The sequence below is a fragment of the Podarcis vaucheri genome (assembly GCF_965113315.1).
Source record: "Podarcis vaucheri genome assembly, chromosome: 7".
Classification (NCBI taxonomy): Eukaryota; Metazoa; Chordata; class Lepidosauria; order Squamata; family Lacertidae; genus Podarcis; species Podarcis vaucheri.
In genome coordinates, this window is record NC_138765.1 from 42,090,376 (window position 1) to 42,106,730 (window position 16,355).

Below are 16,355 nucleotides of genomic sequence, written 5' to 3' on the forward strand. Positions count from 1 at the left end.
TAGGTTAAACCACAGAGCCTAGGGCTTGCCGATCAGAGGGTTGGCAGTTCAAATCTCCGCGATGGGGTGAGCTCCCGTTGTTCAGTCCCAGCTCCTGCCCACCTAGCAGTTCAAAAGCACGCCAAAGTGCAAGTAGATAAATAGGTACCGCTCCAGTGGGAAGGTTAACGGCATTTCCATGCGCTGCTCTGGTTCGCCAGAAGCGGCTTAGTCATGCTGGCCACATGACCCAGAAGCTCCCTCAGCCAATAAAGCGAGATGAGCAACCCCAGAGTCGTCCGCAACTGGACCTAACGGTCAGGGGTCCATTTACCTTTACGACAGAGTAAAAGTGTCTGGATAAAAGTTTTTCTCCCTCATAATGCTGGAACTTGTGGACATTCAATGAAGCTGAAGGTTGGAAGATTCAGAACGAATAAAGTACTTTTTCATGCAGGGCATAGTTAAACTGTGGAACTAACTCTCACAGGAGGCAGTGATGGCCACCAACTTAGATCCCTTAAAAAGAGGATCAGACCCATTCACGGAGGAAAAGGCTATCAATGGTTACTAGTACCCACAATGGCTATGCTCTGCCTCCATGACTGGAATCAGTAACTCCTCTCATACCATTTCCTGGAAACCACAGGAGGGGAAAGTGCCCGTGTGCTCAAGTCCTGCTTGAGGGTTTCCCACAGGCATGAGAACATGACGCTGGACTGGATGGGCCATTGGCTTGATCCAGCAGGCTGTTCTTCTGTAAAAGCTTATCTTGCAAATGCTGGGGTCAGCTGCCACTTCTGCTTTCACCCCCTCCCTCCCCCTCTGGGCATGATGGACACCTATGGCAAAGGGTAAAAAGGCACCCCAACAGCATTTCATGTACAGAAGCCAATGAAGCACTGCATCCATTGCACCCGAGGGCAATGGGCAAGCTTGGGAGCCACAGGGCAGGTTGTATGTCATACACAACTCTGTTCCCCATCATCCTGCCCCCTCTCCCCTCTCCCCTCTCCCCGCCCCGCATCTGCTGCCTCACTCTGCCTATTGGTAGGGCCAGGCCTGTGAGAAAGCATTTCATCTCCTTGGTGGATTATCCTTTGTTGCCATGGACAGGGGCTGGGACTTTTTGTCACAGCATCCCCAGTGGCAAGATGATGCTATTCATGTCCACTTCCATTGGAAGGATGCCTCCTCCCCACAATGCTCTATTGATGCACCTTAAGTAGTTGTTGCTGCTATTACATTTCTACCCCACCTTTCCTCCAAGGAGCTCAAGGAGACACACAACAGTGCCCCCCCCCTTCCATTTTATTCTCACAACCGTTCAGAGGAAAACAACAGCTCCTGCAATAAGCTACTTGGAGCCAGTGGGTGGCGACAGAAGGGCAGCCTGTTCTTCCTCATGGATTCTTTCTCTTTTAGCAACTAGTGTATTTTTGCTTTTTCCCTTCCTCCCTGCTACTCCATTTTTTTTTAGTTCAAGCCAGTTAGTATGAGTTACTTTGTGCTAGTGCCTCTGTATTAGCCAAGTGTGAAGCTTGTGCTCAGAATAGCTTTGTGTGCCGTGACTAATCAACCTTAAGTTTTCTTTGTCCTTTCAACCAGTAGTCTTATCAGACTATTTCTGTGTGCACTCTGCTGTAACATATTTGCCAAACTTTGACAACAACCACCTTATGAGGTAGATTAGTTTAGGAGACAGTGCCTTGCCAGAAGTCAGCCAAGTGAGCTTCATGACTGAGCATGGATTTCAACTCCAGTCCTCAGGGTCCTAGTCCAACACTCCAACCACTGCACCATACTTTCAGTGATGCTGAATCCTATTATCAGTGGACCACCCAAAGCTTCATTTCTCCAGAAAGCAGTCATTGTTGCTGTTGTTGCAGAGAGCAAATCGTATCTGCAAGTCATCTGTCTTGTGACTGTGTGACCCATCTGCTTTTTGTCTCTTTTGGATGGGTTGCTGCACTGCTGAAATGTGATTCGTTGTTTGATTGATCAATGGCTGTATATCAGTTCTGATATTCTGCCTATGTTTTATTCTTTTCATTCATTAACCGCTTCCCGTGAAACATCCTGAAGTGATTTAACAATAAAAACATCCAAAGTAAAACCATTTCAAAAGTCCGATACAGATTCAAACTGGGATAAAAAAAATCTCCACAGAAAAGGCTTGTCAAAAAGGGGATTTCATAAGCACTGAAAACAGATTAGTGATGCACACTTAGGAGTAAGCCCCACTGAAACAAGCAGCAAGTCTGCCAAACAAACCTGACCCAACAATGAGTTTCTCTCACATACGTACCGGATTGGGTTATAAGCCACCTCCCTGGCTACCTTGGAGGAAGTGGGGGGCCCACAGATGGGGAACAACAGGGAAAAGGCTACATTCTCCCACTCCCTCACAATATGGAGATCTCTGTTTCAGCGTTTGCCCCATGCCCTGTTTGTGAGCTCAGTTTCGGGCCTCCTGGGTCACACACCTGCAGCAGGTGCTTCTATCACTGTTATTCATGATTTATTCTAGAAAGCGCTAAAATATACTACGCACTACATGGGAGTGAAATGAACAGGCTCTGACCTGCAAGCTGATGATCTAATCTTTTAATCTACCCAAGGCTGGTTTGCTGAGGACTCACCTTTTCCTAAGGGAAGCTGTCTCTCTGTCTGACTGTCTCCTTTTTCTCCAGCCAAACTGTCTACTAGCTCGCTTCCCAGTCCCCTCAGGCTTCTCCTGTGGGCCTCTAGCTCAGTTTTCAATCCTCTTTCTGAAACAGGTTTCCTAGCCTGTAGAGCCTTTGGCACAAACACAGACCCATCCCACATTCATCTGGTCCAGTTTCCACCTGTTCTCCTGAGAACAGGTGCCGACTTCCCCTTCTCAGGGTAAGATGAAACTCATTTGGTGCAGAAAGGATTCTCAGGTGTATCTCTATATAAGGTCACATCTGCCCCATCTATTTTGTTAGCAAAAGTCAACTGCAGTTCACTGAATCCTTGGTTGCAAAACACTTGCTCACACCTTTGTTCTCAGAAGGTAAGATTCAAGATGACCGCAGGCCTCAAGGTCCAGAGAAAGGAAGAGGCGAAGGAAGTGGCAAATAGGATATACAAGCTAAGATGCATCAGTCTAAACCTGAAAGGATAGAGGAAAGTCAGCAGAGATAAAAAGATACAAGACTAGTCTGGGAATCTGGAGGTCCCTTACCATCTAAGCTCCAAGCAAACCTTTCTCGGCAAGCTGAGTTGCACTCTAACTTCCAACACACACTTTAAACAGTCTTGCCTTCCCCCATAGACTCCTGAAAACTGTCATTGCTAAGGATGCTGAGAGTAGCTAGGAGGCACCTATTCCCTTCAGAGCTACCAGTCAGTGTTGGTAGACTAGAAGACATCTAAGGCCAAATCCTGTACCAGCAGCTGTGGCATAAGGCAGCCTGTGTTTCTCTCTGTTCAGTTTCTTACTCACCTTTAATGTTAATTTTTGTGTTCTGGAAACTAGCACCAAACTAAGAAGCATTGTGTGGATAGGGGTCTGCTAAGATACCAGAAGCAAGCAAGCAGAGACCTTTATACAAATGCTGTATCCAGCAAGGAACTTCTTTCCCAAAAGGCAAACTTGACCATGTTTCTCCTGCTTGGATAATGAAATGTCTCAAGCACAATGACAAGGAAGGAGGAGCACCTTTGCTGTTCCAGTGAGAGGATGGGTGAATACATGCATGTTCTGCCCTGCAGGTGATTTTCTTATGATGGGGTCCTCCAAGCTTATATTTATTCCTAGTGTTGGGAATTTCACCTGCTCGATGGGCATATTGCAACTGTACACAAACTTGAAGTAGCCCAAAGGCTAAAAAAGCAGACAGTGGTCCTGCAGACCTAGGGAGTTTCAAAAGAAAGGAGTATTTCACCAGGAAAAACTATTCAGAGTAAATGGGAGAACGGCACATCTACTACGCTTTTTTAAACTTCTATGGACCTCCTGGAGTCTTCTGGTCCTGCTTTGCTGGCAGTTAGGGAAAGCTCCATAATACAGTGGTACCTCGGGTTAAGTACTTAATTCGTTCTAGAGGTCCGTACTTAACCTGAAACTGTTCTTAACCTGAAGCACCACTTTAGCTAATAGGGCCTCCCACTGCCGCCGGAGCATGATTTCTGTTCTTAACCTGAAGCAAAGTTCTTAACCTGAAGCACTCTTTCTGGGTTAGCGGAGTCTGTAACCTGAAGCATATGTAACCCGAGGTACCACTGTACTACTTTAGTCAGATATAGAGATTTGGGGTTGTCAAAAGCCTACTTAGCACCATGGATAAAATGCACCCAAATTGGGGCATGTTTGTGGTGGTTTAACTACAAAAGGTTCATTTCAGTCATTTTCATGTTTGTCATCTGGTTTCAAACGATTGGAAAGTCTGCAGACTTGCGTTATAGGCTCCCATTAGCCTTTAAAAAGGCCATACAGACCACACCCAGCCAACACAGTTCAAAGTTGTCAAGTTTAAAATACTTTTATTTTTCTGAAAACATTTTTCTTCCTTTTATCTGTATGAAAGAGCAACTACAAAATAGGAAAATTGTCTCCTTTTTTCAAACTGCATTTTTAGGTGCAGCAGCTGCATTTATCCGACAGTGGCTCTTTGCAGACACAACTTTTAGCACATTTGGCGCATCCAGCTGGGCAACAAGAGCAGCAGCCTGAAAGAGATGGGCAAAAAATGACATTGGATGTTTAGCGTGCCAAAGAGATTAATGACCTTTAGTAATTTAAGTGGCTGGCATTATAACAAATTAAGCGGGATAGTGAAATGTCTCAAGCACAATAAGGAAGAAGGAAAAGTGGTTAAGGTGCCATCAGCTTGTATAAGGGGTACAATGACTGCACAGCAAATACAGATACAAACGTAACTAGCCCAAAATCTGAAGTCACTTTTGGCAGATCAACAGCTTCAAAAAAAATATGAGAGGAAAACAAATTCTTCCAGCTTACTAAAGCTTTTATGCCTCCTTGTGTCAAGTAGTTTTCACCCACATATTGAATGTCAGCTAATAAGGGGAACTTTCTTTATTTCTTTTCCCCTGATGCTGGGCATTTAATAAGCCTGGCATGATTTACACTGGGTATGGGTGAGAGAAATACAAAAGTTCAAGTTTAGGAGGTTTCCCTAAATTCAAAATTAATACCAAGAGATGTTAACTTTTAATGAATTTGTTCAAGAATAGAACTTAACCTTGTGAAAGGACAAGCCTTGGAAAGGAGGCTTATAAGGGAGAACATTATGTCCAATCTATGTATATTTTGTCAGAATCAAGTCCCAAATAGTTCAGTGAGAATCACTCTCAAGTACACATGCTAGGACTGCATTGCAAGTTCCTGTGTGAGATCAGCAGCCAACACCATTCATTTAGAGCACATGGCTGTTCCCCAGTATCCTGGAAACTGTAGATTACCCTTCAGCGCTGTGGTTCCCAGCACCCTTAACAAACTACCATTCCCAGGATTCTTGGGGGGGGGGGGAGAAGCCATATGCTTTAAACATAGTGTGAATTTACCTGCAAAACTCTTAGCTTCTAGGTTTTAACCAGCTCCTTCTGATGCATGGAACTTTTACTGGGTTCACAAAGAGATACTCACTTTTTTTGCATGAAGTGCATTTGCAATTTTTGCATTTGCAGGAGCCGGCACAGGAACAAGAGCCACCTGGAAGGGGGAGAAATATACATGCCACTGAGTTAAATTAAAATAAAACTCCACCCTTCGTCCCTTTCAACAGAAATATATGATTGTACTGAAGCCACTGAAACCAATGTCTATAGGGTTGCATACAGACAACTTCTTCCCGTTAATAAAAAATAGAAGCAATAAAAGTTTGCCAAATTGCCACCTATGCCTATAGGATGGAAGAATAAAATTCAGAAGTAAATTGGAGGCAAAGCTCCTAAGTTTAATGAGAATGCTTTGGGAGGGTTCCAGGACTCAGAAGCCAAAAAGGGTAAGTTCCCAGAGTTTATACTGTGGGCTTCTTTCTTAAGTGGGACTGCTTTGTGACGGGGAACAGTACCACTAGCTTGGATCAAGCACTAGAGCCAGTTCTAAAGTGTAGAAAGACTGATGTTCTGAGAATCTGAACAGACATCACAAGTTCTTAAACAAGTTAGTTACTAAGCATCCCACTATTTACCCAATTAATGAATGCATTGGGACAACTGTAAGCAAGAATCTCCAGCGTCACAGATTCCCAGAGAGTGCTGCAATACTTTTTTTTCATAGTAGTAACATTCAAGTGCAGAAGTGACTAGCTTTAGTGCATCAGAGTACTTTCAAGGTGATCAGCACTGCCAAAGCAGGCATCTGAAGAGCAAGGAAATCACATTTTTGCTCAATATGATTTTGTGGATGCTGTAAGGAGGCTGAACAGCGGAAGGACGGGTCTGCTCAAATACATCATCACACCTGGCATCAGTAAGCATGGCAATTGTAGGCCTGTAGATGTCAGTGGCTAAAACTGATTAAAGATAAAGGTAAAGGGACCCCTGACCATTAGGTCCAGTCGTGGCTGACTCTGGGGTTGCGGCACTCATCTCGCTTTATTGGCTGAGGGAGCCGGCGTACAGCTTCGAGGTCATGTGGCCAGCATGACTAAGCCGCTTCTGGCGAACCAGAGCAGCACACGGAAACGCCGTTTATCTTTCTGCCAAAGCGATACCTATTTATCTACTTGCACTTTGATGTGCTTTCGAACTGCTAGGTGGGCAGGAGCAGGGACCGAGCTCACTCCGTTGCGGGGATCTGAACTCCCGACCTTCTGATCGGCAAGTCCTAGGCTCTGTTAACCTACAGCGCCACCCGCACCCTGTATCTTAAAAGGGCTGTTGAAAGCAGGACTCCCAATGAAAATGGATGCTGCACCACAATCCTAAGGCAACTTACTTAGAAATAAATATTTGTGTAGTAAAGTGCTTGAGAATCACACCCTTTAAAAACATCCCCTGTGGTCCGTCCCCCCCACCATGCAAGCTATAGAAGAGTATAGGAAGCAACCCTTATTGCAGACTCCGCCTCCACCCACCCCCTGCTCTCTTTAGACGGCAATGAGCGCACTGCAGCATTTGGGATCCTTTGTGCTCATTCTGCAGAACTGGCCCAACAAAGGCCCATTTTCCCTAGCCGGGCAGCTTGTCCCTCTGCTTCAGCCTTCTGCCGCCCCGTACCCTCCAGATGCTGTTGGGACCAGGGATGGAACCTGGGATGTCTGAGACCAGGGATGGAACCTGGGACCGTCTGGCTGCAGAGCGCGCTCTGAGCCACCGATCCCTGGCTCTTTCTAAAGCAGTCGAGCAAGGGGAATGAAGACTCACCAGTGGCGCAAGCGCAGTCCTGAGGATCCATCGCAGTTGCAGGAGTGATCACAGATCGGAGGATTAAACGAAGCAAGAGGAGATGTGTGGCCTGAGGGCAGCCTCTGCCGGCATATTTATAAGCAGCCGGAAGGCAGGCGCGGCGAGTGCAAAGCGCCCGCCCCTTTCCTGCGCACGGACCGGCCCCGGGCAGCGGGCAGAGGCGGCGAGGGGTGCAAAAGCGAAACCCACGCAGCGCCGCGTGCAAAGGAAGCGCCCCCCCCCCCCCGCGCGGCCCGTGCGCACATTTCGTAATCGGCGCCCTTGCCAAAGGTCCAGCCTCTCCTCCCCTCCGCTTATGGAGCTGCGTGCAAAAATTAGTCTCTCTTTCCCTGAAGCATTGCACCATCGAGCCGTCGGCTCCGCTTGCAAATATCGACCGCTTCCAGGCGGGGGAGGCGCATGAAAGATTTTGCAAGGAGGGGGAAAACTTGCAGTGAGAGGGAAATTCAGCGACGGGTCATTTTCTCTTTCCGTTGGAAGAGCGTGTCTATGTTTACTTGTGTGGATCTGAAATGGATTTCGTTATTTAAAGCATTAAAAAGAGATTGTGGTTGTTGTAAACAGAATCTGCCCTTTCCCCCTTATGGGTTATCCAAGAACATGGTCATCAACGCAAAAAGGAGCCCAGATAAGGGCAAGTGAGAAAACGGCCCCAGTTTTGAAGCTTTCAGTATTAAAAGACGCCGCGCAAAATGAAAAAAGTGATTGGAAGGGGGAAAGTAAGCTCTATTTCTTCGTTACCCTGTGCATTTAAAGTATAGTTGAGCTGCTTCATTTTATTTAGGGCATCCCTTCCCAGCAGGGAATTAATCTGAACTCAGGAGGGCTGGATCCTGAGACCTATTTACAATTATGGGACTCAGTGCTGTGACAGCTGAAGTCATGGCTTCTGAACACCGTAAAGAGTAGTTTCCACCTCATTATTTAGCTACACATCTGGGGATCAAAAAGGAAAAGGCGTTTGAATCCCACTTTTCATTTTCTTAAGCTGTTCAGCCATGAATCTTGTCAAAGAAGGAATATTTAGCCTCAGTTGTCCATTTGTAAAATGGGGGTAATAACACCAGGAGATTACAGTTCCAGGTTGGTGGCTCTGTTTCTCAGTTATGCCAAAACCAGAGTCCTCTGCCACCTTTAAGACACTGACCTCAAACACTGACCTCAAAAAGGTTGAGATTCCTGCATTATAACGGGGTTGAACTAGATGACCTTTGGTGTACCTTCCAACTCTGCAGGTCTGTGATTCTAGAAGGACATTGTAGAGCTAGAAAAGTTTCAAAAACAGGCAGTTTGCCTCCCGTGAGATATAGTGACATCCACCCACTTAGGTTTAAAGAAGGATTGGCCAAATTCATGGAGGGTAAGGCTGTGTGTGGCTGCTAGTGACACAGTGGCTGTCTTCTCCCTCCGCTGTTGGAGGTCCTGTTTGCAGACTTCTCAGAGGCATATAATTGGCCACTGTGAGATCAGGATGCTGAATTAGATATGCCACTGGCCTGATCTTATGTTCTTATACATCTATGTTGTAAAATGCAAGGGTGTTTTTTTGTTTTTTTACAGGAGCATTCAACATTAGGCTTTCTCCTGCCCTGCAACAGCAGTTTCTGACTTTGGAAGGCATAATGGCCTTCAGGCACAACTTTCTAAATGGTACTGTGCATTATTTCATTTGCTTCCTAATTCAGCCCTGCTGCATTTGGGGGTTCATTCTTCTGAATGGGGCGCCCTGGACTACTGCCCCAAAGTCCTGCCTTGACAGCGCTACAGGTCACAGTAATAAATCTGATATCTTTTGGGTTGCTTGCTGTTGTGTGGGGTGAATCTAGTAATCATGTTAGAGCACTGTGTACGCACATCCACCCACACAGAGAACAAGAGCTGGAAATGACTGAGGTTTCTATTTTGGAGAAGAAACAGACTTCTGTCACTGAACTTTTTGAACAAAGCACACTGAGTCCTGTACACACGGTATGCCTTTCATTTGCATTTTCCTCTGCACCCCATTCAAAGCAGGCGCTGCTCCTCTTGCTCAGTCTCCTGTGCTGTGTGCAAACAACACATGGCAATACAAACATATCTTGTGCCATGTGCAAACTCCTTCCCGGGGCAGTGCAGCAGTTTTATCTGGGAACATGTTTAATGCTGACTCAAGGGTGAGTCAGCCATTGTGTGACCAAAGGGAAAGAGAAGTAAAAGTGAGGGGGGCAGTTCATGAGAAATATGATTGTGTTGCAAAGGTTTCTGCTGATGGGATTAAACAAAAACTTACATAGCAAAGGTGATTTCCAAAATCCGCATTTTTATTAATTATTCTTTCCTTTCATTCCTTTTTCATTATTAACGAAGTGCATTTAAATCAGACAGTTTTGACATTCCATCTCCTGATGAAAATATTTCTTTTTTTGCCATTCTCAGACAATTTGATTCAGCGTGAGTCATTTGTTCTGTATTTTATTATTTTATACTTTAATGATGTTATTGTTCAGTGCCATCTCCCGATGTTATTCTCACAACAACCGTGGAAGCTAGGAGGGTAGGTAAGGTTAGTCTTAGAGATGGTGACTAGCTTAGGGTTGCCCAGTGAGCTTCACGGCTGAACAGGGATTGCAGGGTTTATGACACCAACCAAAGTACCACAAAACAGTAACAGTGAGCAAGCTTCTGTATTCTCTGGAACACTTTATGAGGCTATATGTTAAATGCAGCAGAGCTGAAAAAAAGCACACTCACTGAGAGTGATGCCTGGAGTCTGCATTTAGTCATCATCTTTTTTAAAAAATATATATATTTTATTAAGGATTTTCTTGTTTTACAGAAGTGTAGTGCCTCGTATTTTTTTTTTCCTTCCATGTAACATTTTTACAAATCCGTTTCATTTGTTGAGGCATTAGGGGGAGAAGAAAAGAAAAAAGAAAGGGGGGTGGAGAGAGGGAAGATGGATAGGGGTGGGGTCGGGTGGCGGTGTTTCTATTATGTTTAATGTATGTTTTAGTCATCATCTTAAGGTGGAACGTGGGAGGAGGGAGCAGACAATGAAGTTAAACTGTCCTACCTGCCCTGAAGGGTTCATGTTGCATCACAAGGGGTTTCTGTTGAGTGATTTGAAAAAGAGAGAGAGAGAGAGAATTATCATTATGTCTTAATGATGATACGCCACTGCAGTTTACACTTCAACACTGGTGTTGTCATATGTGCCAGGTCTTGGGGGAGAGACCGCACCATTGCCATGATAGAACCAAGAAGATACAGTCAAGCTGCTTGAAAGGAGTTGCTCCAGCCTGAGGGATGAAATTATTTGTTTAGTTGTGTAGGTGTGTGTGTGTGGGGGGGGTTCTTCCCCATCTTGCCACTGTGGAATCTTTAGAAGAGTCTTCCTCTTCCTGGTGCCCTCCAGACTACATGTTCCACCAGCAACGGCTGGTTGGGTCTGGTGGGAGTTGCAATCCAAAACATCTGGAGGGCAAAACATCTGAAGAAGGCTGAAGTGGAAACTGATCTATTAGGGCAAACAGGGCTTTGCCCCTGCAGCCTCAAGCCCACCTGCCTGCCATCTTACAACCAGGCCAAGGGGTGGTCCTCTTGGCTCTCTGCTTCCTCCTTAGTCTCAGTTGTGTCTGAGTGAAACTTAGCAAGGAGGAAGATGAGGACAAAGCTAGAACTGGTTAGCTCTGCTTGTCAATGGTTGTGTACACACTATACAAACACATATCACCCCCCTCTCCTTACCTGTTAAGGGTGCTGGGAACTGTAAGCTACAGTTTCCAGGATCCACTGCGGGAAGCAAAGTACATTACATGCCTGGTGTGTACACAGCATCTCCAACTGCCATTGGCTTCCCTGCCTTCTGCCCTACCACCCACTACATGTCTCCACTACATGTCTCCACTACATGTGGGTATAAGTGTGCATATTTGTGTAACATTTGCAAGGGTGAATCTCTCCTACAAATACCCACCCACCCTTTTTCATTATTTCTCTGTGGTGATCCCTGATTTTGGAATGTTGTCCCTAAGGAGACACATCTGGCAACAGCTGAAGATTTTCTGAGTCTGGTTAACACTTCCCCATTTCTCCCAGGCATTTTAGATACAATTTGTAGTCAGAACTGTTTTTAGTCTTTAGTTTTAGGTTTTAAACTTGCCTTTTATTTGTTGCTTCTTCATTTTAAATGCATTTTTGCAACGTGGGGGGTCTGCTTTCTCCATAATCTTATTTACCTTACTTTCCCTTGCTAAATTAAAAAGTCGCAAATGAGGCAATCTCCCCCCACCCCAGGAGAATTTCTCCAGTCCCTTGGTCATGTTGGTTGCCTTTTTCTTAGCCTTGTCTATCTCTGCAGTATCCTTTTCTAGGTGAGTTGGATCAAGCACGTTTTGGGTGGTCTGCCTTTTTGCCCCAATTGTAGCAACACTTTCTGGCAGAGAAATGTGGTGGCCTTATATGTTGACACAAACGTTCCAGCAAATGTTAGCACTTGTTTTGTTTCCAAGGTGCTTGCTCTCAGGCCCCAACAAATGAGGACCCTGCCAGTACGATTCATTCATTTTGTGAATGTTTACTCACAAATGCTGACTTTATTTTGCTCGGATGCTGGCAAGGTTTGTGCTGTGTGTGTATTTAATTGCACAACTGGTAGCTGGAATTTATGTCTCCACTGCTCTAGAAAAGACACGGTGTTCCTGGAAGTAGTTCATTAATTTCCAAATGTTTTTGGTGATGGCTGTGAATAGGGAAACAAACCCCTTCCTCTCAAAGTGATGTTGTTGACTCACCAATGACAAGAAACCAGCCACCCAGTTTAGATTCTGTACAGGTTATCTTTTGGTAAGCAGAGGAAAGAGACAGGAGTGAGGAGAGGAACTGAACTGCAAGGAGGGTGTATATTAGAGGGACATTCAGAATCAATGCCACAGGACATGCAAACATGGGGCATTCATTGAATCACACTGAATCCTGGAAAAAAAAGTGTTCTCAGTCTAGGAGGTGGGGAAGCATCCTGCCCTGGGGGTTTCATTTTGGGGGTGCTCTTGGAGACTCAGGTGGCCTTGATGGCTAGGAGTGCCTTTTCTCAGCTCCGGCTGATTTGCCAGCAGAAACCCCTTTTGGAAAGAGGATCTGACCACTCTACTCCATGCTCTGGTAACTTCCATATTGGATTGTTGCAGTGCACACTACATGGGGCTGCCATTGAAGACAACTTGAAAAAGCTTTATTTGATCCAAAATGCAGCCAGATTTATGTCTGGGGTTCTATGTAGATCTCACATAAGCTCTGGTTTAAAACAGCTGGCATGGTTGCCAGTTCACTTCAGGGCCCACTTCAAGGTGGTCACATTAGTGTTTAAAGCCCTAAATGACTTAAGACCCAAATATCTTAAAGATTGCCTCCTTCCCTACAAACCCTCTCAGAGGTGTTTAGATCAGCAGAGGCTTGGCATGGTGGTGGCCTGAGAAGCAGCATTCTCCGTGACAGATTCTCCAGGACTTCAGACAGGAATTTTCCCCAGCCTTACCCTAGGATGCTGGGAATTGAACCTGAGGCTTGCACTGGCTTCCCATCTGCTACCTGGTCAAGTTGAAGGTTCTAGTGCACAAAGATTTGAATAACTTGGGCCCAGGGTAGCTTAAGGATCATATTTCCCCATACACCCCAAGTTGATCACTGAGATCATCAGGGAGCAGGGAATCCTTTTGGTGGCTCCGTCTCTGACTCATGTCAACAAATAGTTGTGCCTTCAGAGCCTGGGGCCAAACTCTATGGAACTCCCTCTGACAAGGAGTTAAGACAGGCACCATGCCTACTAAGTTTCAGATACCTGCTTACCCGTAATTTCATTTCAGGAGGTCTTTGCACCCTGAATGCTTCTCATGTTTTGTGTTTTTGTTTTCTTGAGGTTTTAATTGGGGGTGGGTGGGTTGTGTTTTAAAATTTGTATATTGTATATGTTAATGTTGAGACCTATGTGGTGAAAAATGGAATATAAAATTTCAATAAATAAATTCTACTTACAATACATCCGTTGAAATGAATGAACCTAACTTAGTCATGTACACTTATTCCAGTGGCTCTACTCTTGAGTAAAACTTAGTTGGATACTACCTCATTTGAGTATAGGCTAACCCAGTCTCTTCGCCCTGTTGACACCAATTCCTTGGGGTGAAAGGGGAGCCACTGGCCTGTTAACCATCATTTCTTCTGCTCCACAGAATCCAATGACAACAACTGATAACTAAATTCCTTCCTTCTGACCTCTTTACTGATGTAATCCCTCAGTTCATTATTTTGTTCATGTTGAACTATGACATTAGAATGTGACCATGAGATAGAATATGGAAATTAGAGAGATAACCTCCCAGATTCGGTGCTAACAATTGCTCCATTTATACATCCCTCCAGCAATGACTAGATTAGAAAGACCTGTGTAACTGGTGTTCCTTGTGTGGCTTCAGTGTTCATACACACAGTGGAACTGTGTGGGTTGGCTTCTGTGCCAGGAGAGCTGGATTAGGTGGTGCAGTTGGAATCTGCTTAATACAAGGATTCCCAGTGTGTGCCTGCCAGAACCTAATATGGTGCTCACAAAAGGTCATAGTAAATATCCCCTCAAAATAAAATATTTAATAAAAAGTTTTTAAAAATAATAATGCACAATGATCTCTCTGCTCAGGTCCTGTTTACGGTGGCTTAGCCTCTCCTACATTATTCACCCCCTGCTACCCAAATGCCTACATACATTGTATGGCAGGATTGGAGACCCACCCTCTTGTCTGTTCTGAACTTGGGAGAGGTGCAGAGAGCACCTTTTTTAAAAAAACAGAAAACAATGATTCAGTATGGCAGCAGGTGATACTTTTCCTCCACTGAGTGGGTGGCTGATGGGTTATGCACCCACACCATTTTGTGGTCTTGTCTCTTTTTCTTCCCTTTTGGATGTAGCAGCCATTTTGTGCTATGCCATGCCCTCGTGGCAGCCATTTTGAGACTGGTACCCACAGCTCAAAATTCCAACTGCACCCACTGGCCCAAAAACGTCTTTTAAGACCTAATCAATTCACCTTGTGATTAGATGTACATTGGCAAGGACCTCTAATGCCCAGTTGTTTAATAGCAAAATGACTCCTCCTCTAAATTATATAGCTTAAATGAAGAAAGCTGCTGCAGGTGGAGCATAGATGTGTGGATTTTTGTGTGGAAGGACTAAAGAGTTCTGTTAAGTTTTAGTATTCAGAACAAATCCCTGGGCTCGGGAACCTTTAATTCTAAGTGAATGCTGTTTGCATCTCGCTGTGGTTGGTGGATCTTGGGGTTGTAGAAGATCTAGCAAGCACTAGCACTACAGACATATGGCTGTGAATGAGGTCATGGGTTTATCATAGCATCTTGTTTAATCCCCTCCAAATATGGAATCATTATGGACAGTAGCCTGCAACAGTGCAAAACTTCAGTAGTGGGAATCATAGAGTTGGAAGAGACCACAAGGGCCATCGAGTCCAACCCCCTGCCAAGCAGGAAACAAGCAGGGAGAATGTGCCCATCCAGATGCTTGTTGAAGTACAAATCCCATCAGCCCTGAACATTAGCTATGACACTTGGAGCTGATGGGAGTTGCCATATTTGAAGAGGGCAGCCAGCTCACACTCTGCATTTAAAGCACATGGCTTCCCCTCACAGAACCATAGGAACAGTCATTACCCTCACAGGGCTACAATGCCCAATGGTCTCAAATGTATGGTGTGTGGATGTACTTAAACTTGGGTTAAGGAGAAGGAACTGAGAAGAGGTTCATATTTTCAAGATGTGCATCAACAGTTAGAGCATGGGTAGACAAACTAAGGCCCGGGGGCCAGATCCGGCCCAATCACCTTCTAAATCCGGCCTGCAGACGGTCTGGGAATCAGCGTGTTTTTACATAAGTACAATGTGTCCTTTTATTTAAAATGCACCTCTGAGTTATTTGTGGGGCATAGGAATTTGTTCACCCCCCCAATAAAGTCCGCCCCCCCACAAGGTCTGAGGGACAGTGGACCAGCCCCCTGCTGAAAAAGTTTGCTGACCCCTGAGTTAGAGCCTGGGCAGCAGACCAAGCAGGCACACAGGTGAGCTGGGCAACCTCTTCTCAGTTATGTAGATTGTAGATATATGTGCTGCATTTCCATTTAAATCACAGCAATTACTTGTAACATTTCCACCCATATTAGCATATACAAACATTATGTAAATCTGTCTTCTGTCCTTTTTTACTGATGCTAACGTAAACTCCTTCCCTCTCATGGGATGGATGTGTTGCACAGTAATGTCTAGTTGGTAGACAGAAGAAATGTGTGTTGTGCATGATTTGTGTTGCGCACAACAAGCCTATTTTGTGCTTTGCCAGGAAAGCATGAAAAGCTGTTCAGAGAAGCATCTTCTAAACATTCTTCCCCAGACCAGCCTCCTCCGGGCAGTGTAGCTATCCCCACACCACCAGCAACTTGGAATTCACCAGGAACAGATTCATGGTTAAGGTTCCACAAAGTAGAGCTCAGAGGCCATGCACATTTCCAATGTTTAAAGCAGCCCCCCCCCAACATCAAAAGAAACCTGGGAACAGTAATTTACTTTCACAGAACGATTGCCAGCAACCATAAAAAACTACAGTTCCCAAGGTTCTTTGGAGGGAAATGTGCTTTAAAGGTATTACATGTACACAGACTGAGTTTCAGGGCTCACTGCCTCTGTCCTCTAAGAAGGAAAGAACCACTACCAACAAAACATTCTCCAAATGTTTCTTATATACATACAGCTTTTATTATTTTCCACATAGCTTGTGTTACTTCCCACATAGCTTATTTTCACATCTAAAGGCTACAAAAATGCACAGGCAAATATATAAATGGACAATAAGGTTACATTCCTGCTGGCAATCAAATATACAGATCAGTGCTTGGAGAGCCAGAGAAGATTCACTTGCAGCAGCTGCATTTGGTGGAAGGGGG

At 45.0% G+C, this 16,355-nt stretch overlaps 1 protein-coding gene and 1 long non-coding RNA gene across 2 annotated transcripts; both read right to left on the minus strand.

The window, feature by feature from the left end:
• Positions 1–4,471: 4,471 nt before the first annotated feature.
• Positions 4,472–7,494, minus strand: LOC309537502 (metallothionein). Its single transcript, XM_082232402.1, has 3 exons — positions 7,339–7,494; positions 5,615–5,680; positions 4,472–4,677 (listed from the first exon to the last, which is right to left on the minus strand). Exons 1-3 carry the CDS (start codon positions 7,367–7,369, stop codon positions 4,583–4,585), a joined length of 192 nt encoding a protein of 63 aa, XP_082088528.1. The 5' UTR covers positions 7,370–7,494; the 3' UTR covers positions 4,472–4,582.
• Positions 7,495–8,969: 1,475 nt separating this feature from the next.
• On the minus strand, positions 8,970–14,810 carry LOC309537514. The gene is made up of 3 exons (XR_014221942.1): positions 14,231–14,810; positions 10,433–10,469; positions 8,970–10,090 (listed from the first exon to the last, which is right to left on the minus strand). It is a non-coding gene; the product is annotated as an uncharacterized lncRNA (long non-coding RNA).
• Positions 14,811–16,355: the final 1,545 nt, after the last annotated feature.

Bases quoted from the DNA above. Each gene is read 5' to 3' on its own strand.
- LOC309537502 (XM_082232402.1), bottom strand. From the start codon at position 7,369: ATGGATCCTCAGGACTGCGCTTGCGCCACTG. The intron at 5,681-7,338 runs GTGAGTCTTCAT...TCCCCCTTCCAG, and splicing joins GGACTGCGCTTGCGCCACTG to GTGGCTCTTGTTCCTGTGCC. The intron at 4,678-5,614 runs GTGAGTATCTCT...CATCTCTTTCAG, and splicing joins ATGCACTTCATGCAAAAAAA to GCTGCTGCTCTTGTTGCCCA.